Raw genomic sequence first — 26159 nt, forward strand, 5'->3', positions numbered from 1 at the left:
CACAAGTATAAATGAGGCCTAAAGCTAAGGCGGCATGCCGATGCATCCTCAATTGTTCTCTATGGTAAAGAAAGTCGCACAAATTCTGCTGCGTAGGCAAAATAGCCCCCTGCTCGATCAAGGCTGGTTTACTGGCAAGCAGGTGAAATAAAGGGGAACCCGGGACTAGAAGGATTGAATGACCTGTTCATTCCAGCCAAACAGCCGATCCAGAATGAAGTCAGAAGTTCCCCTCCTCCCACCGTAATAATTAAAATATTACATGGAAATCGTTTCTCAGTTTTATTTTATATAAACAAGAAATGAAATGATGAAATTCTCCTGGATCCGGACGTCGCAAATAAATGTCTCAATAGTATCCGCGTGTTCCTGGCGATGCTCAGGCTTCTGCCTCCTCCTTAGAACTTTCCTCCGGCTGCGCCGCCGCCTTCTCCTTAGCTTTTCTTAACCTCTCGGCTTCTGTAATGGTCATTGGGTGCAAAGGAAAAAATCCTGCAATTCCTATAGAAGGGAAGGAAAAAACGAGAAGTGATATTAAACGCCAACCTGTAACACGGCTGTATCTGGTTTTCATACATTAAAAAGGGATGTCCCATTTACAAAACCACGGTCCATTGGCCCTATTAGGGTATATGGAAATCATAGAGAGGGGTCCGGTCTGCTCTGGTGAACTCAACACATTTAATTGGGTGCCATGCCATGTAATAGGAGAGTGTTCAGGTCTTCCTAAACGTAAGGGCCTGTTCACATCTCGTATACTTATGACGGAAGGCACCGACGTATTCCACTGTATAGGCAAATAGAGGGATACGTCACCCGAACTCCCCCGGCACAGCGCTGCTTTAAGCATATATGGACAATGATGTCATGAGCTTTCAGCTATGGAATCCCCAGGGAGGAGCCCCTGACATCACTGTCCATATATGGTCAGGAATTTATAGATGCCGGACCCCAAGGCAGAGAACTAGTTGATGCTCTGTCCGGGTACTCCGGCCTGGGGACACCCCCCCTCCGACACATACATTTAACGTATACATGTGACTGATGCCATACTGTGGCATCCTTTACACATAAGCTCTCACATTAAACAAAAGGTTTACTGCGCGATATATGTTTTTACGGTAACCCTAAGGATGGAATAGAGTAGCCTACTATGTTATTATATCCTACAAAAAAAAAAAAAAACCTATACCGAAAGGTATACCAGCCCGTCGGAGGCCAAAAGGATATTCCTTTGGCCTCCGTCAGGCTAATGGAGCATTCCTAATGTACACAAAATGTGATGCGAACAGGGCCTAATCTTCCCATATGTCAATATGCAGCATGCAGGAGTCCCACTCTACTGGTCACGTGTACTCTTTCAGCCAATCACAGTAACCCTATATTTCATACGATTGGCTAAAAAGCTGCACATGCAAAGCAAGCACCCAGGTTTACTAAAGGGGTGGACACAGCAGTATTTAATTAGGGGAATATTTTTCTGACTATGGGGCCGGGGAGGGGTCCTCAAATGCAAGGACAGGGTCACAGTCCTGGTTGCTGAACTATTGTGCATTAATTGCTCATGTGGGTTCTGTGGACCCGGCCCGATGCGTCATTGCTGGCTCTAAATTTTGCAGCTCGTTCCTAGGACAGGCCGAGATTTCACCCATTATTCGTAATTACCTAATAACTTTGCCACCGGTTTTGTAATATGCGCTCCACAAGCGATCCAGTATTTTATGCGATCTATGTTGAGGCTGACAAGCTTCTCATTATAGACATTAGGTAATGGGTCATATGTGCCAAGTTTATCCAAGTGCTTCCCGTCCCGCGCCCGCTTGTTATGGGCAGCGACAATACGATAAAAGGGTCTATTACAACAGCCGCCAAGAGCCATTCTGATTATAACGTAACCTCCATGATAACGCTTCAGGACCTGGGATGCTGGAAGACAAAGATCATATCAATGTATTAATATAGTATTAAATGGAGCTCCGACCGCTAGAAAGATATCATAAAAAATGAATTTGTACAGAATGTTTAACTTATTTAAGCAAAAAAAAAAAAAAAAAAAAAGCTGCATTCGCTATTCTGCTGGTGGAGTCACTATGTACATACATTACATTCTGGAGTATAATACAGGATGTAACTGTGGATCAGTACAGGATAAGTAATGTAATGTATGTACACAGTGACTCCACCAGCAGAATAGTGAGTGCAGCTCTGGAGTATAATACAGGATGTAACTCAGGGTCAGTACAGGATAAGTAATGTACGTACACAGTGACTCCACCAGCAGAATAGCGAGTGCAGCTTTGGAGTATAATACAGGATGTAACTCAGGATCAGTACAGGATAAGTAATGTAATGTATGTACACAGTGACTCCACCAGCAGAATAGTGAGTGCAGCTCTGGAGTATAATACAGGATGTAACGCAGGGTCAGTACAGGATAAGTAATGTACGTACACAGTGACTCCACCAGCAGAATGGTGAGTGCAGCTCTGGAGTATAATACAGACAGTAACTCAGGATCAGTACAGGATAAGTAATGTAATGTATGTACACAGTGACTCCACCAGCAGAATAGTGAGTGCAGCTCTGGAGTATAATACAGGATGTAACTCAGGGTCAGTACAGGATAAGTAATGTACGTACACAGTGACTCCACCAGCAGAATAGCGAGTGCAGCTTTGGAGTATAATACAGGATGTAACTCAGGATCAGTACAGGATAAGTAATGTAATGTATGTACACAGTGACTCCACCAGCAGAATAGTGAGTGCAGCTCTGGAGTATAATACAGGATGTAACGCAGGGTCAGTACAGGATAAGTAATGTACGTACACAGTGACTCCACCAGCAGAATGGTGAGTGCAGCTCTGGAGTATAATACAGGCTGTAACTCAGGATCAGTACAGGATAAGTAATGTAATGTGTGTACACAGTGACTCCACCAGCAGAATAGTGAGTGCAGCTCTGGAGTATAATACAGGATGTAACGCAGGGTCAGTACAGGATAAGTAATGTAATGTATGTACACAGAGACTCCACCAGCAGAATAGTGAGTGCAGCTCTGGAGTATAATACAGGATGTAACTCAGGATCAGTACAGGATAAGTAATGTACGTACACAGTGACTCCACCAGCAGAATAGTGAGTGCAGCTCTGGAGTATAATACAGGATGTAACTCAGGGTCAGTTCAGGATAAGTAATGTAATGTATGTACACAGTGACTCCACCAGCAGAATAGTGAGTGCAGCTCTGGAGTATAATACAGGCTGTAACTCAGGATCAGTACAGGATATGTAATGTATGTAACCAGTGACTCCACCAGCAGAATAGTGAGTGCAGCTCTGGAGTATAATACAGGATGTAACTCAGGGTCAGTTCAGGATAAGTAATGTAATGTATGTACACAGTGACTCCACCAGCAGAATAGTGAGTGCAGCTCTGGAGTATAATACAGGATGTAACTCAGGATCAGTACAGGATAAGTAATGTACGTACACAGTGACTCCACCAGCAGAATAGTGAGTGCAGCTCTGGAGTATAATACAGGATGTAACTCAGGGTCAGTTCAGGATAAGTAATGTAATGTATGTACACAGTGACTCCACCAGCAGAATAGTGAGTGCAGCTCTGGAGTATAACACAGGATGTATCTCAGGATCAGTACAGGATAAGTAATGTAATGTATGTACACAGTGACTCCACCAGCAGAATAGTGAGTGCAGCTCTGAAGTATAATACAGGTTTTAACTCAGGACTAAATGCAGCATGATCTGTGAATATGCGGTTTCAAACAGAACTATTAGTCAGTGATTGACTGTAATACTCACTTATATGAACCATTGTGGGAAGTCCTAAACGTCCGGAGGAAAAACACAGGTGACAATATCAGAATCTGCAGTGTAAACACACAGGATACATAATAAGACGTATAAATGTGATACCTGACTTATCTCATAAGACAATTACAGGTAAACTCATTGAATGTGCCGATTACTGCCCTTCACACTACAACCATGTACAACCCTAGGGAGCAGCCATCGACAGGAAGCCGATCACGCTCACCCGGAAGTAATTGTATTGCCAGTAGGTCATGGGCTCTGATTTCTCTATACATTCCAGTTATCCGGAAGTGCTTCCCTCCTGCTCTAGAGGGCGCGCTGACATCTCTTATCAAAACACTCAATGACATTGACAGCAGCCTGTGTATGCCCCCCTTCCGGTGAACAACAACAACACCACCAGCCAGCCGGAAGTGGGGCATTGTCGCCGGTTGTGGAATCTGTCCGGCTTTAGTAGTTGTGCTATACCGGAGTACTAACATGGCGGTGTGAGTGCGCAGCTCTTGTTGCTGGGACACTACGCCCTCTATTACACCGGGAGCTACGAGTTGGTGCTGTAGGCCGCGCTTTTTCGGTGAGTGGTCGTATCAACTGACAGGTGTTTTTAGAGGAGGGGAGAGGATTCAGGACACGCCCCCTAGTGGGTGTTGGTTGTAATGTGCCTGAACTGTCAGATGAGCCCCCTGTGACATGCAGGTGTCTATGGAGTGGTCTTTACTGATGTCACACAGAACATGGGGATCTGCTTTCACTTTTATTATTGTCTTCTCCTTTCTTCTTCTCCGGGTTTAAGGATAATGAAATCAGGGGAGATTCATCAAAACCAGTGTTGGGCGAAAATGGCGCAGTCGCCCATAGCAACCAATCAGAGTCCAACGCTCATTTTAAGAGGTTCTTTTGAAAATGAAAGCGGCAACATGATTGGTTACTATAGATAAACCGCTCTCCCATTTTCAGTTGTGTCAGCTTTGCCGCTCCTCGGAGTGTGTTATATAATGCGTCACTAGGCGTAAGTCTGTGCGGTGGATTCATCATAATGGCGCAAAGAACCCCGGACATACTGCAGCAGTTACCGTTTTTTGTGTGTCCATTATTTGGGGTGAGGAAATAGAATATTGAATTAATAAATACGGTGGATAACATCATCTGTCAATACGCGCCTATATTTATTGTCAAAAAACAGAGTTCCCCTCTATAGAAATCGAATCAAAATGATCTGATATGGGCTTTATAGACGGCATAAAGGAATTGTCCACTTTTCATCATCCCCAGACGATCCGCTGTAAGTAATCCGCTGCTGATCGTGTTCAACTTCCCTGCAGCGCCACCACAGAGGAAAAGAAGTATTACACAGTGTGCATTGAAATCAGTGGACTGTCCACAGAATACTCCGACAGGACAGTCCTCCAGAGTGAGAGAGACTCCCTGTGTGAAGCCGTTCTGGGTAGTAGATGAGGGTCTTGATATTATCCCCCCTCTAATAACGCAGACCACGCCTTTAAAGGTAAGTTTAGATTTAAAGGGAAAGATTTATCCAAACTTGTGCAAAGGAGAAAAAAAAGCAGTAGTTGCCCATAGCAACCAATCAGGTTTCTGCTTTCATTTTCTATAGGACCTCTGCCAAATGAAAGGTGGAATCTGATTGGTTGCGATGGGCAACTACACTTTTCCTTTGCTCTAGTTTGAATATATCTCACATATTGGGGGAGACGTGTAAAGACTGCGCCATTCTTAATAACAAGCGGGCTGGGTTAAGATGCAACACATTTATTAAGAAGCGCACGCCTCCTAATATATTTTTTTGAATCTTAGGCTGTCTTGCGTCACAAAATATAATGTATGCCAGCCGGGAGCTGCTGTAGATCGCTGCTATAATTTACGACACTTTCTTAAATGATAGTAAATGCGGCTGGGCGCAGGCGGCCACGCCCCTTTCGCTAAGCTCCGTCCACTGATTTGTAAAGAGGTGGGAGAAACAACCCAAAAGTTTTGCAACTTGTGTTCTGTTTGCGTCACTTCTACACCAGGAAAATGGCGCAGAATCGTTGTTGCATTATCCTCTGTGTGTTGCAATTTTTTACTAGTTTCAAGATCTGTTGTCAGCATTGCAGTTGGGAGGGTTTTTTTTTAGACTCTGTATATAAACAATGTTCCCAGTCACGGTCAGCAAGCAGAGATATTGAATTGAAGTATGTTAAAAAAAAAAATCAGAACTTTTCACCTCAGAAAATGAGCGGCGCAGCGTTTTTCCTGTGGGAACGTCCTAAAAATCAGTGAGTCGTGTGTATCTGCACAGCGGAGCCGTTCTCCAGATTCCTGTGCTTTGCAGCGGCGCATCCCAATCATCTGCCCGGCCAATATCGGAGCTCGAAATCTAAATCTGCTCCGTCTATCGCTTGTAGGTTTGTTTTATTTATTCAACGGGGCAGTAAAACGGACATGTTCTGTCATACTGTAAAATTCTGTTAATCCGGCATCAATGGGGCCGGATTAACGAATCTTCTGGATCATCAGATGGTCATAGAAAAGGAAATATTTTTTTTTTAATTAGAGGAATTTCTTCTTTGGTTCTCTGTCTTCTGGTCTCGTTGCAGTTCTCTGATGGAAACAAGTGCTGGATTATCAGACTTTCTGGATTATTGGATGTTTTTGTTTTTTCCTGCAGGATAAAGAAAGTTCTCATTGGCTGCTATGTATGCCCGGTCTATTATTGTGCCCATCACCAAGGCTGATTTACGTCACTAATTACTTAGGAAGTTCATCCCGGTCCTCCAATCCTTGTTCACTGACCTGTACACATAATACGGGCAGCTGACCGGGCATCACATGAAGCTGCACAATCCTTTTATATTGGTCACCGCTCGTCCTGGGCAGTCACCACCTCCTTCTCTCATTGCTACCATCCTGGAAAACCCCAAAAATCTCAGATTGGCTCATTCCTCTTCATCCAGTCCTGTATACACATACTGTATTTGCCACCTTCTTAACGTCTTTACTATATCTGTTTCTGAAAAGCTGGATGACCACCAATATGGACGCCATTACGGCTCCCACAGGGGATCTCACCCAGGTTCCCGAACGACAAATCTTCCCATTAATTCAGTAATACCTCAAAACACCCCCCCCCCAACCTGTACTGAAAAACTGGAGGGAAATCTGTCTGGTGACCCCGTTCTTCGTAGTGTAGGGTGTATTGATTTCATCCTGTCCTTTGTATTCGGCGTGTCGTATTGTGTTGCCTTTGACGTCTTGTAGTGACTACATTTTCTCTTGAGATGAATTATTCATTTTACGTTGTCAGGAAGTAGAAGACGTCGTAATGTGCTGTTTACTGCCCTGCATCAGGCTGTAGGCCCGCACGTTCTACGTCATTAAAGGGTTAATCCCGTTTTAGACATATTTATGTCGTATCTACTGGATATGCCATAAATGTCTGAGAGATGCGGGTCCCAAACCTACGTCGAGAACGGGGGGTCCTCTGATCCCTGCCCCGTCTAGTGAGGCGGGTGCCGCATCCAGATGGAGAGGTGCCACTTGTGGGCAGCTCTCTCTATTCTGTTCTATGGGAGCTATGGAAACAGCCAAGCTCGGCTCTTTCCTTTATTACCATAGAAGTTATTACAGGGCATCTCTCCATTCATTTTCTGCCTGGATGCTTGGGACCTCACCGCTGGGACCCCCATCCATCACGAGTAGGGGGTCCTGAAAACCCCCGGTCGCGCAGTGAGGACAATTAATGGAGCGGTAGTCGACCTGGCGCGCTGCCGCTCCATTCAAAGTATATGGGAATGAAGGAGACAGCCGAGTACAGCACTCATATACATTGAATGGCGCGGCACTGCGCATGCTGGACCACCGATCCATTAATTGTCCTCACTGTGGTCGAGCAGTGAGGAGGAACGGGGGGTTTCCAGGACTTCTGTTCATGCGATCGATGGGGGTCCCATCGATCAGACAATTATTGCCTCTTCTGTGGATCGGTGACAATTGTCGATTCTTTTACAACCCCTTTACTGGAGGAATTACTGGGAATTTAAAAAAAAAATGTTTTTATGTCTAGAGACGATTAGTCCGGTTCTCCTGAAAAATGCTGGAACTCCTACAACTATTTTCTTTTCTTTTGAAGTGTCTACTATGAGCAGGTGATTGGAGGAGCCCCCGCAGCAGCCATGTTAGAGGGGTTGGTAGCCTGGGTGCTGAACACCTACTTAGGGAAATATGTCAACAACCTGAACACGGACCAGTTGTCTGTAGCTCTGCTGAAAGGTAACGTCTCATTATCATCCGTGTATAATAATCATGATGGCTGCTCATGAATATTCATTAGAGGCCCCACCCCCATCCGGTCCTTTTAGAATATATAATGTAGCCTCTTCCTCTACATGCGGGCAGATGACCGACCTCACGTGACCTCATATACAGCAACAGTGAAACGTGATTGGTTGATTTTACAGGCTGCATAAAAGATGTGATCAGCCGATGGCTGATCGCTGCCGTGTTTACATGGGCCAATAATCGGGAACGAGCGTTCATATGAATGCTCGTTCGGCCAATTATTGGCCCGTGTAATGGGGCCTTAAGACTAGCCTGGCGCTCATGCCCATCCTTTCTGCACAATATCCCCATTGTAAATTTGTATTTGGTGCGTCCAAACAACCCAACCTGAATTTCGTTTGTGTTAGCAAAATAATGTGTATGTGGCTTTAAATTCAGACAATGCCAGGTACAATCTGATTCTATACAGTACCCCCTATGCCCTAAGACCTGTGCACCTTATTGTGATATATAGCACATGCTGCACTAAAAAATTAGACTGGCATAATTCCCCCCCGCCACCCCCTTCACCGTGCTGATTCTGACTCTTCCAATTAGAATGATGTTGGTATTGGGGAGAGATCACCGACAATAATGGCCGTGTGTTCATTAGCAGAAGGTTTAATGAATATTTTGTATGTGGATCGGACCGGAGACTATTAGTATAGTTACTCAGATATGACCCGGGCAATATGCCAATTTCTTCCATGTGATCTTCTGATCCCGTATCTATGTGGGATGAGGCTGGATTATTTTTGAAGTCTAGTTTTAGTTCCAGAGTTGCTTTTCCAGTGTGGATTTGGGGGCCGTCTATGTATGAACGATCATGGTCTTACCCCTGGAAACCCACCCCACCCCACCCATTCCCCAACCCATTCCCCAACCCATTCCCTAACCCATTCATGGGAACAAAGCCGAGTGGACAGGGCTGCAGTACCAGGCACATCCACACTCGTATGGGTATCGCTGTGTCTGGATAAGCAATGAAGAGGGATTGACCCCTTTATTTTGCTGATTGGGGGGGTCTGGGGTTTAGACCCCCACTGATTTGCTATTCTGAGGATGGAAAGTGTAATATCCCCTTCTCTGTCCTGCTCTATTATCTGATCCCCCGGACTCATAAAGGAGCAAGTACAATGATAGAAGTATAGTGGGAAATCCCTGCATGTACTTCGCTTCTGGTAAGGTGTTGTGTAGACCTGCCTGTCACTATTGAATCCGCATTGTGTGATTTATCTGTCGGACAAGCGTGCGGTATGTGCGCGCTGAGCTGGATGGATCACGTTACTGGTTTAACCCTGCATGGTGCGGAGTCATATTTAGGGAAGGACGGTTATATAAGAAGGCGAGGATGATAATCCAGAGACATTCTTAGATCTGTTACCTAATCATTCTATCGATGTGTTTATAGGTGCGGTGGAATTGGAGAACCTGCCATTAAAAAAAGATGCCTTGAAAGAGCTGGAATTACCATTTGAAGTAAAAGCAGGTATTGTATGAGATGTGACGTGGGGAGATTGGGAGGGAAATGCGTGACGTTTCCCAATGGCGGGGAAAAAAATCTGCAATAAATATTTGAAGTTACATTGTGACTGTGATTTACGGTGTGAGACTTTTTCTGCATACATTTGGTATTGGTCGGAAGCACCCAGTCACCAGGTAGCCATGACCACTAGAAAATATGCCCTGGCGACAAGGCGTTGTCCAGCACTGACCTATGATGATAACAGAACTTAAAGGGGTTTTCCCATAATCATTATTTATCACCTATCCGACCGCTGGAACCCCCACCGATCATGAGAATGGGCTTACCTTGCCGTTCCTGGGAGCCCAATAGGAATGGAGCAGGAGTGCGAATGCTTGACCACCCTTCCATTCATTTCTATGGGGCTGCCGATGATCGCGCTTGGCAGCTCCATAGAAATGAATGGAGTGGTGGTCGAGCATTCGCATTACCGCTCCATTCCTATTGGGCTCCCAGGAAGGGCAAGGTAAGCTCGTGATCGGTGGTGGTCCCAGCGGTCGAACCCCCACCGATCAGATATTTATCACCTATCCTGTGGATAGGTAATAAATAATGATGATGAGAAATCTCTTTTAAAAAAACATGCTGGGCAAAAGCGTTACCCTGTGATATGCCCGGGGGAGCGATGCAAGACACAAGCCCTGCACTTGGATGTATTGCATGCTAGAATCTGCATTATATTTGTGCCACAATTCAATCTATTGTTTCTTATTTACTACTAGGTTTTATTGGAAAGATAAGAATCCAGATCCCGTTTTATCGGCCACATTTGGATCCTTGGGTTATTTCCATCTCCAGGCTTCATCTAGTCGGTTGTCCTGACAAACAAGAAGATTTTGATGAGTGGAAGGAAAAGTTGTTAGAGGGCGCACACAAGAAAGCTCTGCTGAAATCGCTGGAGGAGAAATGGAAGGTATGTCAGGAGCGATCATCTCCTCTGAGTCCAGAGCTTTGTACAGGTATGGTGTACTGACAAATCCCACAATAAACATTTATACATTTCATATGCCATATGTGTCTTATTGGTGGGGGTGCAACTCCTGGGACGCCCCACCAATGCCAAGAAGGTGGGTGCCAGGTCTCTCATTCCTGGCTGATAGTTGGTCGTGCATATGAAGTCATATGGAAGCATCCAAGTCTAATCTATCGTCTGATTTACCACCCATAGAGTTCAGCGGAGAGTTAAGGGCCTGTTCACATCACCGTTCGCTTTCCGTTCCGGGGTTCCCCGCAACGGAAAGTGAAAGTGACAGCGCAGCTTCCGTTTCAGTCACCATTGATATCAACATCGCTAATGGTTTCTGTTCGTCACCATTCCGGCAGGTTTCCGGTTTTCCGACGCAATCAATAGCGGAGTCGACTGCGCTGTTGATTCCGACGGAAAACCGGAAACCTGCCGGAATGGTGACGAACGGAAACCATTAGCGATGTTTCCGTCACCATTGATATCAATGGTGACTGAAACGGAAGCTGTGCTGTCAGTTTCACTTTCCGTTGCGGGGTTCACCCGACAGAAACCTCCGACGGAACCCCGGAACGGAAAGCGAACGGTGATGTGAACAGGCCCTTTTTACACGGGCTAATTATTGGGCAAACGCTCGTTCATCGGCTGATCGTATCGTTTATGCAGCCGAAAATATTATCGTTGTTGGCAGTGTATCACCCTGTGTAAACAGGTAAATGTATGGGGACGAGCGATCGTAGGAACAATCCCTTATGAAAGGAGCAAACAAGAGGCAGCTCGTTGATCGGCGCTCGTTTACATGGGCCACGCCGGGCCGTGTAAGAGGACCCTTACTGTGCACGTGCCAACGACTCTGTAGGGGGGGTTAAAATAGACATCCCCGTTAATGGTTTTCCCAATGGTCGAGTCCCCATAACACATTTCTGCCATATTAAATTGATATGCAATACATTTTATCGTGGGAAGACCCCTTTGTGGATATATCCAAGAACCGTTGCTGTCGTGTATGATGAGCGCTATAAATCCTCTTTGGTATTCTTGTGTTGACCTGATTATTTCCGGCAATGCTTCTCACACTCCTGCGCTGGAATTACATTTTTACGGTCGTGTGCATGGGGTCTTAATATACAAAGCTGCTTTAAAAATTCTTCACTCCTCTGTTAGTCTTATGGCTTTGCCCTGTATGTCGGTCACTTGATCTCCCACAATGCACTGCATTCTGGTAACAGGACACCAGCAGAATTCTATATAAAGCTTTGGATGTGAATGGAGCACAGGACAGGATGTAGCTCATCAGTACAAAACTATTAAAGCAAAGTCTTTACATAGTTCATTAACGTGTTATCTAGATTTGAACTGCGCTGCGTTCATGTGACGTTTCCGTATGTTTTGTATCGTAGATTGCAATTTCCTGTTCAATTTTTATATAAAGATTTTCGTATTATACAACAAACAACCTAAAACTCTTTCTTTGAACTAACCATGACCACTTTCTCTGGCAGAGAGCTCCATAGTATCACTGCTCTTACCGTAAAGAATCCTATGGGTCAGAGCAGGGAGCCGCCGCTGCTGTTTCACTGTATTTTTATTTGATCTCTGCCACAGAGCGAACAGGAACAGAAGGGAGAATCCTACTGGTATTCGGTCACTGCTTCTATTGTCACCAGAATCGTGGACAACATTGAAGTAAGTAAAATATTTCACTCGTGGTTGTGTTTGGCCTTGTTGTATGTGTTTGTAAATGTTGATTTCTAAGAGTTTAGCAGAGTAAAGTAGTAATTGTGCTTTAAAGGGGTTATCTGGGAGTTTTCAAAATGTTCAGCAGGGTATAAAATAATAAACCAACCAGTGCTGAGACCCAGTTCTCTGCCGCTCCGCTCCCAAAACCTCCTGCAACGGTCACGTGCCACTGCAGCCAATCAGAATGTATTAAGAAATGTATCCGTACAGCATGCTGGACCTTTAAATAACCTGATAATAAAAGCTTAATTATCTAAATATTAAATGTAATTTGATCTGGACTTTGTAACCTTCATGTGCAAATAGCCGGCACTTGCAATAACTTGTGCTTTTTCTTTCTTCTCCCACAGCTGGAAATTCAGGATGTCCATTTGAGATTTGAAGATGGTATAACTTATCCTTCCCATCCATTTTCATTTGGAGTCTGCATCAAAAATGTTTCTGTGCAAAATGCCAGTCATGAGCCGGTAAGGGAACGTGTAAGGGTTAATACATTATGTGGCGTGGGTCTGGTTTTGTTACCATCTCCCATTTGATCTCCATGGATGTGACGTCCATTCAGCCACATAAGAACATTATTGAGGTGAAGCACTGATGTTGTGTGACCAGGCCTGGCTCGCATGCAGAGATCTTCGATGGGGTTGAGGACAGGGCGAGGTATAAACCTGGAAAGTTCTTCTATGTAAAACATGGCCGAGCACTTGTTAGAGTGCTGTGTTCTAGGGGGTAATGGTCATGCTGAAGGGCCTTCTCTAAACTTTCATAAAGGAATTGTACACTACTAGAACAAGGTAGCTGCCTTCTTCCAGAAACAGTGCCACACTCGTCCACAGGTTGTGTGTGGTATTGCCGCTGAGCCCCATTTACATCAATGGAGTTGAGCTGCAATTCCGGACTCAACCCATGAACAGTCCTGGAAGGAAGTAGCCATATTTTTCTAGTACTGCACATCCCCCTTTCAAGAGATCTTCTCAGCAGAACATTGATGGCCGATCACTAGGGTATGCCATCAATGTCAGAACAGTGGGGGTCTGGCTTCTGTGACCCCTGCCGATTACAACAATGATGTGGTGGTAGTTCTCGAAAACCGCAGTGCCAGTTTATCTCCGGTCCGCTACGCTTGGCTTTTTCTGGAGGACATTATAGTCAACCAAAAACAGCACTCAGCGGTTCCATTCCTGTCCTGAGAGAGTTTATGACTGTTTCATGGCTGAGCTGTTGCTCCTTGACATCTCGAGTTGGGCTGAAATTTAATGGACTGACTTGTTGGAAAGTCACATTCTATGACGTGCCACATTTCAGTACAATATGGAGATTGCATGGCCCTAGGCTTGATTTCACGCACTTGCTGTTGACATGGCTGAAGGGCTGTTCTCATGCTTCCGGCTATGTAGTATATGTGATTACAATTCGTTGCTTTCTATTTTATTTGCAGGTGGAGAGATTAATGCGAAATAAACAGCTGGAAGTGGAAGATTTCAGTATATACTGGGATGTTAACAGCACTTTACTGGGTGATCTACCGCCCGCGGAGCTGCAGGTATACAGAAGGCAAATAAGGAGAGATCATGGAGAGATTCCGGCACACATGACACCGTGTGATGTGATGATATAGAAATAACTATTCCTGTTTTATAACTTTGTCTGCTTTGTGCAGGATGCTATGGACAGAAGCATGGAGAGTCGTGAGCACCAGTATATTCTGGAGCCTGTGTGCACCTCAGCACTTCTAAAAAGAAACTGCTCAAAAGAGCCTCTGCGGTCAAGACATCAGCCACGAATAGAGTGCGACATATGTTTAAAGACCATACCGCTTACTCTGTCTCAGGTAAAGTTGTGTAAGTTATTCGCATGTCATGAAAAGTATTCCAATAACAGATATGTCTGTGCACCTGTGTGACGAACGGGGTTTTCCCGGCCCCCATCCCGCCCGATGAGATGGCCGCTGCATCCAGGTAGAGTATGAATGGAGAAGTGGCTGCGCATACTGTTTCCGTAATTCCCATAGTAGTAAATGGAGAGAGCTGCACGCATGCGCTGCCACCGCGCCATTCATTCTTTGCCTAGGTGAAGCAGCTGATGGCCACCTTGCCAGACGGGATTGGGGTTGGGATGGAACCCGCAACTATGAGACATGTAGGGCATGTCAAGAGAATATGCCATAAATGTCTGAGATCGGAATACAGTATACCTTTAAAAGGGGACCTGTCAGAGGATCCCTGTTCTTTTCTATTTCCTTTGTGTAAAGGTTCTTGCAATATATCTTGAGTAGAGGTGATCAAATGTTTTTGCCTTATTCACATTTCATCGACTTGCAAATGGGTCAGCCGTTAGGATGCATTAGTAAATTAATTCGCCAGGTTCAAGTTTTGCTTTTAAGAAAATAATAGTCAAATCGATCCTTCCAGTGTATGCTGTGGATTAGGGAATCGTACAAAAGGGTTTGCTCATCTCATGTATTGATCATGTTGGGCCGTGTAAACGAGCGCCGATTAATGAGACTGCTCGCTGATCGGCGCCCGTATGCTCCTTTCCCAAGGAGCTATGACCAGTAATGTGTGGGGACGAGCGATTGTTACTACGGTCGCTCGTCCCCATACGTTTCCATCATGTCGGCAGCGCGTCTCCATGTTTACACCGGGAGATGTGCTGCTGACTACGATAATATTTTCTGCAGCGATCAGCTGATGAACGAGCGTTTGCTCGTAGTAGCGATAGTGGATTAGAGGGTGAAAAACGCTGACAGGTTGCCATTAAGTTGGGCAAACTAGCGTCTCAAGCCCTGGTAATAGTTGTATCTGTGAATGTTATTGAGAATTTGCACATCCTTTTAGTAGTTAGAGAATTGGAAGAGAAAGTTCAGTCTTGTTCAGTATTTATTTTTATTCCAGGCACAATATCAGCAAATTATGGAATTTGTTGACGACTTTGATAGAAAAGAACGACAGATGAAGTACAGAAAATGGAGACCGAAAGTTCCAGTTTTAAAAAAGTAAATTTCAGAAACCCAGTCTGTTTTAAAATGAGACAGATAATATAACTAAAGCAGGACACACACATCAGAGAGAAACAGGCTGAATCAGATGATTTTGGCAGGATCAGCCGACTGTCTTATTTGTATCGGGGTCTCCCGACTCTCTCAAGCCCCCAGCAAATGTCAAGTGAAAAAGGCATTGGGCATATTAAATTTTACCATGCCCGAACCTTTGTTTTTGCGGGCAACAGTGTATTCCTCTCTCCCCTTTTAAAATAAACATTTGAAGTAAATAAGTCTGCTCAGGTGAGTGTTCATGTTTATGGAGTCGGCAGAAATAGCTGTTGGCTGAATCAGCGTTCAGCCGTCCGCTATCTTGTGTATGGCTGAGAAATCAAAAATGTATGTTCTATTTAGTATAATTAAAAGTTATACAATTCTTCAATATACTTTCTGTATAAATTCCTCACGGTGTTCAAGATCTCTGCTTGTTGTTAATCAGTAGGAACATTCATTGTTTACTTCCAGTGGATAATATTCTGTCCGTGGTCATGTGATGGGCGCACAGCTGCACGGCTCATTACATTGTGTCAGAGCCTTGTCCTAATAATCCCTCACCTGTGTGTCCATCACATGACCATGGACAGAAGCCCTCCCCTACTGCGCTGTCTATCATAGTAGGAATGTTAAAGGGTAACTAAACTTTTAAAAAACCATAGTGACAGGTCAGAAGTTTTGATCTGTGGGGACCCGAGCAATGAGACCTCTGGTGAGCGCTGTGCCGCTTTGCTTCTGGTCGGCTTTCCTCGGAGCAGTGATGGGGACTCATTAGAAAGTCCCTACACCACTTGCTCGGCTTTCCGAGAAATGCCGATCAGATACGAAGCGGCACAGCGCTCACCCGAGCACTTGTATCGCTTTGTTTTAGCGATCGGCCGGGGTCTCAGTGTTTGTAACCCCGTCCACCAAAACTTCTGTCACTATGACATGTCCAAAGTTTTTTAAAAGTTTAGTTATACTTATGGTTACACTCCTACGATGATAGACTGCGCAGTGGGGGAGGGCTTCTGCTGCAGGTCACGCGCTGCTGCAGCCAATCGCTCGCGCCCTGCCACATAGTGGTCTGCCAAATTAAAATGGAAGACATCAGGGCTAAATGATTTAAATGACACTTGTTGTCTTAACAAGATTTCTTCGAGAGTAATTTTGTCTCTGTTTGGACAAATATGAAACTGAAAATACAAAATTTGGCGTTTTACAGAAAACTAAGAGGATTGATGGTTGGACATTGCACGGATCTTCTAGTTTAGTGAAAGTTTAGGTTTATTCATTCACACAAAGCCTGGCGTCATTTATAACGTTTGTAGATGCTGAGTGTCTTAGGCTGCTGAGTTTGTTGTAGCGATTTTCGTACAAAATGCAGCGGTTTCACGAAACGTTAGCACTTTTGCCGTGATTTAGAAAAATTCACGGTAAAAAAAAAAAGCGCAACATAACCAGCCTGTGTGAATACAACCTTATACAAAGCTGGGTTCACATCTGTTCCAGTTTGACTTTCTGCTAAGCACCTAAGAGTGGGCATAAGAGAAGCTGGGAGAACTCTGTGTATTATCTAATATGAACCTTTTATCATCCCCCGACAGCTGTAGAGAATGGTGGCTTTTTGCACTTAACGCAAACTTATCAGAGATCCAAAAGCAGCGGCTCCATTTACGTTTGGAGTACTTGGTGCATCGTGCTCGGGATGCAGTTTTTTATTGCGATAAACATTATAATCGCCTGCAGGGGATACTGTTATCTGCGGAAGACGAGGTGAGAATTTCTATGTTTTGTATGGTGGAAATGTGATGAAACCTTATAAACCCGCTTCCAACGGCGAACAGATGCGAGACCCCACGATCAGCTGATCTGGCTACATTTAAAAAGAGGACTGGACTTCCCCTTTATATATGAAATGTCAAAAATGTTTAGGGAATAGGAAACAAAATGTGAACGACTTATTTTGTAACCGCTACAGGTCCCCCCCTTCACCCTACACACACACACACACTCAATTTCACCTACTAGGTGGGCACGCTTGCGCACTGCTCAAAGTCTGTGGGAGTTATTAAAATAGCAGAGCGCTGTTTTCTTGGCTCTTTCCTTAACTCGATTAAACATCAATGGAATGAGCCGCATGCAAGCGCAGCCACCTCTCCATTGGTCACAATAGTAGAATGTATAGCTAAGGCCTCATGCACACGAACATATTTTTTTCCTCCCGTAAATACTGTCGTAAATACGGGTCCTTGGTCACACATATTCGACCCGTATTGCACCAATATTTACAGACCCCTGCCCGTAAATACGGGTCCGGTATCACCCGTATGCCACCCGTATTTACGGGCACGTTTTCGCGGCAAAATTACACTGCACTAATCGGCAGCCCCTTCTCTCTATCCGTGCAGGATAGAGAGAAGGGGCAACCCTTTCTGTAGTAACCCGGCCGTTGTCTTGGTGACGCGTCCCTCTTACGACATCCATCCCGACCTCCCAGGATGACGCGGCAGTCCATGTGACCGCTGCAGCCTGTGATTGGCTGCAGCGGTCACATGGGCTGAAACGTCATCCCAAGAGGCCGGACTGGAGGAAGATGCAGGGAGTTCTGGGTAAGTATAAACTTCTAATTTTTTTTTACGCGTTGATCTATATTGTGATCGGTAGTCACTGTCCCGGGTGCTGAAAGAATTACTGCCGATCGTTTAACTCTTTCAGCACCCTGGACAGTGACTATGCCTTGACGTCGCCTAGCAACACTCCCGTAATTACGGGAGCTCCATAGACTTCTATGGGCTACCGGTGCCGTAATTACGGCCTTAAATAGGACATGTTCTATATTTTTCAACGGCACGGGCACCTTCCCGTAAGCAAACGGGGAGGTACCCGTGGCCAATAGAAGTCTATGGGTCCGGGATTACGGGCGTTTTTACGTTCGTGTGCATGGGGCCTAACGGCCATATTGAATCGGCAAACAGAGGTCATGGGACCCCACATTTCCTGAATGGTGAGGGTCCCAGTCGTTAGACCACCACCTATTAGGCATTTATGACACATCCTGTGCATATTCCAAAAAATGGCTAATATGGGAATACGCCTTTTAATACATAACTAGAAGACATTTTCGAATATCTTATTTGGGAATTTTGAGTGACTAGAGGGGCCTTATGTAATAGCAAGAGCGGAGCACAGCTACAAGGAGCGTCTCACTCTGGAGGACCCAGCATGTCCATGTGTTACACGGACAGCCCATTCATCAATGAGCATTGTGTATAACGCGTTTCTCCTGTGGTGGCGCTGCAGGGTTATTGAGCACTTGCTACCAAGTTCCCCACATATTACAATTGATCGCTGGGGGTTCCAGCAGAGGGAATACCTGTAATCTTCTCGTAGAGGTAACCTAAAGCCATTGCCCTATATAGACATACTTTGTTATATAAGCAAAATAATCCACCATTGTCTGTTCCACATTTTGCTTGGCATAAAGTTGACATTCTTGGCGTCGGATTGTGTTTCAGGCTGAGCTGGAGCGGATTGAGGAAGAACAATCTTTTGAAGAATTAAAGATTTTGAGGCAGCAGGTGCATGACAGATTCAAGAAGCAACAGGAACTGGCTGAGGTTAGAAGTTCTATATCCTATATCCTTTCTGCTTAAAGAGGCTGTCACCACATTATAAGTGCCCTGTCTCCTATATAAGATGATCGGCACTGTGATGTAGGTGACAGTAATGCTTTTTATTTAGAAAAACGATCTATTTTAAGCCACTTTATGAGCGATTTTTAGCTTTATGCTAATGAGTTTCTTAATGCCCAAGTGGGCGTGTTTTGCTTTAGACCAAGTGTGCGTTGTGCAAAGAAGTGTATGACACTGACCAATCAGCGTCATACACTTCTCTCCATTCATTTACACTGCATATACATCACTAGCAGTCTGAACGTCAGGTTTATTCAGAATCCTGACACTTCTGAATCTTTTCTGTGAGATTCCAGCAAGGCAAGCGTAATCTCGTTTGAAAATGACAGGTTACATCGTAATCTCGCGAGATTACGCTTGCCTTGCTGTAAATCTCACAGAGACGCTACAGACATGTCAGGATTCTGAATAAACATCACGTCCAGACTGGTAGTGATGTATATTCCTTATCAGTACACTGCAGTAATGTTAGTGTTTGTGTATGTGGCTGCACATAGCGATATATCTATATCGCTAGTGCAGTGTAAATGAATGGAGAGAAGTGCATGACGCTGATTGGTCAGCGTCATACACTCCTCTGTACAACGCCCACTTGGTCTAAAGTAAAACACGCCCACTTGGGCATTAAGAAACTCATTAGCATAAAGCGAAAAATCGCTCACAAAGTGGTTTAAAAAAGATTGTTTTTCGAAATAAAAAGCATTACTGTCACCTGCATTACAGCGCCGATCTCCTTATATAGGAGACAGGGCACTTATAATGTGGTGACAGAGTCTCTTTAAAGCAGATCCACCAGAAGAATTGTACAAGAAGCCCTTTAGTGTACATTAAAAATGTGAAATTTTTTTAAATGATCTTATATGAGATATAGTGGCTAGAACTTACAGGCCCAAATCCTGAGGCAACACTATGGAGAGATTCTGATGACCGCAGGTTCCCTGCTGATGTCTGTCAGGTGTAGTGTTGTAATGGAGACCATGGGTTGATTAAACCAATTTCTGTATCAACATTCACACTGTATTTGCCACTAACCAGTTAAAGTGTAACTAAACTTTTAAAAAACTTTTGACATATAATAGTGATATGTTAGAGGTTTTGATCAGCAGAGGTCTGAGCACTGAGACCCCCCCCCACCATCAATTGATAAAACAAAGCGGCAGAAGCGCGCGGATGAGCACTGTGCCGCTTAGTTTCTGATCGACGTTCCTCAAAGCCCAGCGAACGGTGTACAGACTCATGGACTTCACCCGAGCGCTTCTGCTGCTTCTTTTTTGCGATTTGTGGGGGTCTCAATGCTCGGACCCCCAATGATCAAAACTTCTGATATGTCACTATCACGTGTTAAAAGTTTAGTTACAGTTTAAAGGGGCCACAGTGCTTATGTGTTGTATTCCTGGCATGAACGTTCAGCGATGAGCGCCATGATGCTAGAATTACGACACGTCACCGCTGAGGCCTCCGCCTGCAGCGGTCACATGCTGGCCGCATGTGAGCGAACACCGGAGGACCGCGACAGCCCTGGATCACCGGGGATAAGAATAGGTGAATACTATTAGGTTTTTTATTTCAGGACATTTGCAGCCATTTTAACAACCTGAATAACCCCTTTAAGGATGAATCATCCTTTTGCACTGATTCCATGAATTATTCTTTAAAATTTTCCAATCACTGCTTATTCATTTGTCTTTGTGCAGAATCTGAGAGAACCGATGTCAGACCCTGCTAGTGGCTCCCCAGTGCCAAGCCCTACAGGCAGCCATGGCAGCGGCATGCTGCAGTATCTCCAGTCCTGGTTCCCAGGCTGGGGCGGCTGGTATGGCAATTCCCAGGAAGCAAGAGAAGATATAGAGCGGCTAACACAAGAACAGCGGCAGGAAGAAAAGTCTTGGAATCCAGAAGATATCTTGGGTATGTGTCATGTTTTGGAAAGTTAAATTACTTATCCACTGAAAGGCGTTTTCTCATCTTAGACCACCCCTTTCTTATGCGACCCCTTTCCAGTGCGACGATCAGCTGATCGTCGCAGGTTTTACTCCCGACACCCACAGCAAACAGATGATTTTGACAAGGGAAGCCTTGGCCAGCTAGACATTTTTCCTGCAGTGGCCACTTCAGGACAAATGTAGTATTACACGGTGGCCATTCAGATTAATCAGAAGACTTATACACATTTTCCTAGTAAATAAAGAAGGACAAAATACTCTGTTGCCCTGTCCACTGGTAATAATGAAGAAATCATAAGCTGTAGCCTTACAGCAGCCTGTACTCTGCAGACAGCACAACAGACACTGGCTAGTTACCTACACATAACCCTCGATAATATGGTTTGTTTTTGTGTTACATTATTCATGACACGTTTATATAATTAGGAACAAGATAACCGAAGTTTAGATGCAAGTATCTTACAAGTCGTTTATTTAGTATTTTTCTTTCTCAGGAACTGAGGAGTTTTTTGATCCCACTTCTGATGCTGCAAATCTGAATACGTTCACAAAAAGAGATCATGTGTTTGTAAAACTTAACTTCCAGCTGGAGGGAGGCACCATCACGCTTCTACACAAGGAGAAAAACTGCTCCCAGGCCAAAGAGGCTGCCTTCATACAACTGGAGTTCTCAGGTATATATATATATATATATGGTCATCCCAAATGATCGCTCGCAGTCCTGTAACCAGCGCAAGTTTTGTTATCTGCGGTTTTTCATTTCGCATCTAAAGTGCAGTTGATCTTCAAAGTATGGATGTTTCTTTTCCTTTCCTATCTCAGCTTTGAGAACTCCTGACAGTGACAGAGAGACTAAAATAAGGACATTAGGTTGATACCTGAATAGAGTTATACTAGTGATACAATTTACCCAAAAGTGCCAAACAAATAAAAACTTCCTGATTCTGTGGGGTCAAATAGTGTATCACATGAGCCCTGTCAGCCAGTCAGCCGCTCTGAAAAGGATCATGTGATGCCATCCGTGACTCCTGTTTTTAAGAAGTCATGGAGTGTTTGTCACACGATCCTTTTCAGAGATGCTAAGTGACCAAGAGCGATTATGTATTGCACCCTGTGACTTCACCAAACCAGAAAGTGCTTTTTGTTCACCCCCCTGTTTGAGGTCTTCGGGGTCTGTTCAGTGGATACAATTACACTGCTTAGTATAACTCTTTTTGCGCAATATACTTATGCTTTCATTTAAAGGGGTTGTTGAGTTAAGAAAACCCATTTTCATAACACCCTATTAGGGGATTCTGAGTTAATAGAGGGGGGTCCTCTGTTCAGGATCTTCATCTCTTGGACAGTGTGGAGAGCGGTTACATAGAGCGTCTCTCTCTATGGTGGACCTGTCCTGTATTACCCAGACAACACATTGATATGACTGTGACCTGTGTAATGCTTTATTTCCCCTGTGGTGGCGCTGCAGGGACATTTAACATTTCCAGGTTTCCCCCATAGATTATAGCCGATCACTTTGGACACTTTGTGAGCTGATAGTCAGGGGACCCTTTTAACAAGTCTGGATTGTCCAAAGCGGAGAACCCCTTTTAAAGAGGTTTGTCATAACGACAAGATCTCTTTAGCTAACTGATAATTTCATGAAATCTTGTTTGTGGATTTTTGATAATATAAGACATAAGTGGCATTTCTTAAATGACAGATCCTGAATGGCAAAGCTGTCTAGTTATGCAGGTAAACATACCCAGCTCTAGTATCGCTTCATAACTTGGCCGAGATGGGTGACATCTAAATATTGATTGTCAGTAAACTTTCGGAAAAGTAGATAGAAGGCTGAATGCAATTTTGAACCACTTGTCAGTAGAGGAGAGATCGGGGCCGTCTGTTTACATGTGAGTTTTTTTCATTTTGAGTGTTGTGCAATCTCTTCCCAAAAGCAGCTCGATAGAAGCTTCTGGTCATGTGCTTTATTTATTTTTTTACATGGTATAATATATATACTTTTAAGGGTTATATACTTCCCATATATAACCTGTAACATGTCCTATTGCTTATACTTAACGACTATGATTGTACATCATTTCTATGTTTATATTTGTAGGAATGACGGTCAGGGTGGAGTCTTTGCCTCGTAGAGATTCATCTCTTTTATTGGTGCAGTTGGGTGGATTATTCCTCAGGGACTTGGCCACACACGGGACTATTTTTCCTGAACTGGTCTACCCTAATGCTGTAGGTAATTTAGTGTTTGTTTGTCTTTCTAGGTGCACCATATCACTTTTGCATAAAGGAGAACTCTTCCTCGACAAGATGTCTGGGACTTGTTCTCCTACATCTCCAGTGCTGCCTTCTAGGTTGTTTCAGGGAGACAGAACAGAGATATGGTGTATATATTAAACAGGGGCACCCTGTCCTGAATTTCCCCAATGGGTCATCGAATTAGGAAAGTACAGAAGGCCTTTAATGGGCTTGACTAGTTTCACAAATCCATCTCACAATACCAGTCCACCTTACGGTAGCTGATCTTGAGGGATCTCGTTGCTCGGGGACCTGTTATTGGCAGCGGATCACATTGTAATCTTCATTTTCCATGAATTACATGGTGCCCGTTGAAATTAGTGCTGCAGAACAGAGACATCTGGGGGGATCCTGTATGGAAGATTTAAAGGGTTTTTCCAATCTAAGACCTTTATGGCAGGACCTTTATCGGTGATGTCCCATTAATGTCTTCGATGGGTCATAAGCCCTTTAAACATATTGTAATAGGGTCATTGTGTAATGAAGTATTTTTCTTTTCCATTGTAGAGATGTATTTATTTCTGTTATATTTGTGAACTACAATAACATTTCCATGTTCATTTTATCTGTAAGCAAGAATTGTATGTATTTTTATTTTAAAGGGTAACTAAACTTTTAGAAAACTTTTGACATAACGTAGTGACATGTCAGAAGTTTTGATCGGTGGGAGTCCGAGCGCTGAGGCCCTCACCGATCGCTTAAACGAAGCTGCAGAAGCAGTCGGGTGAGCGCTGTGCCGCTTCGTTTTCCTTATCGACTTTTCTCGGAAAACAGAGCGAGCGATGTACGGGCTCATAGACTTTCTAGCGAAGACCGTACACCGCTCTGAGGAAAGCCATTCAGAAACGAAGCGGCACCGAGCTCACCCGAGCGATTCTGCCGCTTCATTTTAGTTATCGGTGGGGGTCTCAGTGCTCAGACCCCCACCAATCAAAATGTCTGACCTGTCACTATGACATGCCAAAAGTTTTTTAAATGTTTAGTTACCCTGTAATGCCTCAAGCATTAATGACACTTTATTTTTTAGCAAAAGGAAGTAGGATGGTCCCAGCACTCCAGTGTATTCATGGGATCAGGAGACTTGCTAAGCCACAGAAATTGTAAGTTCCCTGTTTTTGTCCTCGGAGGTTGTGATTTTGCAGGCCTATTTTTAAAAGGGAACTAGTCACATTGAGCATGGTGTCCTGTCTACAGGCAGCATGTTATAGAGCAGGGGGAGCTGAGCAGATTGATATATCGTTTTGTGCAAAAAGATTGAGGATAGCCTGTCATTTTATTTATTTAAATCCCTGTTAGGAGTCCAGCGGGCGGTCTCAACCAATATTTGACAGCCTTCCCTGTGTGTGTGTGGATACAGAGAAAGATGTCAATCACTGAGTGGGACCGCCCGCTGGACTCTAAAGCCCAGAATGAGGCAGAGACTTAAATCAATAAATTACAGGTTATCTTTTTTGACTATAGATCAATCTGCTCAGCTCCCGCCGCTCTATAACATGCTGCCCGCAGATCAGACTGAATGAGTGACGTGACCGGTTCCCTTTAATTTGTTTATAAAATAGGAAACCATACAATTTCCTAATATACATGTATTTAAGCTACTGCACATGTACCTTTCTTGTGCAAAAAGACCCCTGTCTGTACAGTTCAATGGTATAGACCACAGATTAGTCCTATTCAGTTCAACCATGGGCTAACTGAAAAGGACTAAATCCTGGCATTTAGTTAGAAGCTGGGTTATGAGACATTAGACAGCCCCCCCCCCCCTCACTGGAGTCATTCAGTCTTAAGGCCAATTCAGACCATTTTCTGCCGACCGGCGCAATTTCCGTGAAGCAATAGAGAGTGACAGACGCCGACCTAAGGCAATCCATGTTGAATTTTTTCAGCCATTGTATGGTGCAGTCCTTGAAAAGTAATTTTGGCAAACAACAGATCTTCATCCCGCCAATAGAATACCAGACCAGGCCACGGATCAAGGCAGGGAACGATCGGCTAAACAACAACCTTCCCTGACCAACCATGAATGACAAGTCATTCAGAAAATGACTGTGTGTATGGGTTGCAGCAAGAAGTTTCAGATCGCTTAAATATTTGAAATTCCAATATACTTTAACGATTTGATTTCATTCCCATGTCGCTTTTCTCGGGCGGTGCCTAGTCCAATTTTAAAGTGACCGTGATGGGGTGACATCAACCGATAGAGCAGGTGGCATAATTTGCCATCACATGTTCTTACATCATGGTAGATGAAACGTTACATGCTGTAGTCATTTGGGTAGTGGTGGACAGCGGTGGTGATCAATATTACAAAGAATTTTTAAAGTCAAAATGATTTCAGTTTAGTCCTCTGTAATTGAGTTTAATGAAATCATAATTACACTTTGCTTGCTTTTTTTTTTTTTTTTTTTAAATATTTTTTCTTTTTTTTTCTTTCCTGGTATAGCCACAGCTATCACTGGAGAAGACCCCGTATTTAAAATGTTGTATGAAAAAAATCCGGCTCATAGTGTCTTTGAGAGGCGGCTAGAAGTCAGCACGAGACCTTTGAATATTATCTATAATCCTCAAGCAATCACCAAGGTGGCGGACTTCTTCTACCAAGGGAAAGTTCACAGTTCAGGTAACAAAGAACAGTTTATCTTAGACCTGAGATTACGAATTCTGACATTACCTCCTGCTACATGGCCGTCCTAGTTTAGACCTAACCCTTCTCCATGTTACTTGGATGTATATTATGTTTGCCAGCCATTAGGTCTGCCCTAGAAACAGCCTATGTGGCTTTATCTCTTGCTCGCCCCCTCTAGCTCTCGCTCGCCCCCTCTCGCTTTTCTTC

The 26159-nt window shown here is 44.2% G+C and overlaps 2 protein-coding genes across 5 annotated transcripts in view; one reads left to right on the plus strand and one right to left on the minus strand.

Moving 5' to 3' along the window:
- Positions 1-269: 269 nt before the first annotated feature.
- MRPS16 (mitochondrial ribosomal protein S16) lies at positions 270-4073 on the minus strand. 2 transcript variants are annotated; one of them, XM_075839508.1, is made up of 4 exons: positions 3940-4073; positions 3826-3849; positions 1666-1926; positions 270-501 (listed from the first exon to the last, which is right to left on the minus strand). In XM_075839508.1, the coding sequence occupies exons 2-4, from the start codon at positions 3836-3838 to the stop codon at positions 380-382; spliced, it is 396 nt and encodes a 131-aa protein (XP_075695623.1). In that variant the 5' UTR covers positions 3839-3849; positions 3940-4073; the 3' UTR covers positions 270-379. The 2 variants fall into 2 exon arrangements, with proteins under 2 accessions (XP_075695623.1, XP_075695622.1); XM_075839507.1 differs by having other exon boundaries at positions 3826-4073.
- Positions 4074-4134: 61 nt separating this feature from the next.
- The window catches only part of VPS13D (vacuolar protein sorting 13 homolog D), a 146454-nt gene continuing 124429 nt past the window's right edge, over positions 4135-26159 (plus strand). For 2 of the 3 annotated variants that reach the window (XM_075839504.1, XM_075839506.1), the window contains exons 1-16: positions 4135-4411; positions 7964-8103; positions 9563-9640; positions 10399-10589; positions 12246-12326; positions 12731-12847; positions 13816-13920; positions 14038-14208; positions 15272-15372; positions 16998-17166; positions 18909-19010; positions 20780-20993; positions 21523-21702; positions 23130-23260; positions 24354-24426; positions 25770-25946. In XM_075839504.1, coding sequence (XP_075695619.1) covers positions 8007-8103; positions 9563-9640; positions 10399-10589; positions 12246-12326; positions 12731-12847; positions 13816-13920; positions 14038-14208; positions 15272-15372; positions 16998-17166; positions 18909-19010; positions 20780-20993; positions 21523-21702; positions 23130-23260; positions 24354-24426; positions 25770-25946 — 1987 coding nt within the window. In that variant the 5' untranslated portion in view covers positions 4135-4411; positions 7964-8006. Of the gene's footprint in view, positions 4412-5109; positions 5342-7963; positions 8104-9562; positions 9641-10398; positions 10590-12245; positions 12327-12730; positions 12848-13815; positions 13921-14037; positions 14209-15271; positions 15373-16997; positions 17167-18908; positions 19011-20779; positions 20994-21522; positions 21703-23129; positions 23261-24353; positions 24427-25769; positions 25947-26159 lie in introns of all 3 variants that reach the window. The other variant, XM_075839505.1, reaches the window with a different exon arrangement.

The sequence above is a fragment of the Rhinoderma darwinii genome, chromosome 10 (assembly GCF_050947455.1).
Source record: "Rhinoderma darwinii isolate aRhiDar2 chromosome 10, aRhiDar2.hap1, whole genome shotgun sequence".
NCBI classification, from domain to species: Eukaryota; Metazoa; Chordata; class Amphibia; order Anura; family Rhinodermatidae; genus Rhinoderma; species Rhinoderma darwinii.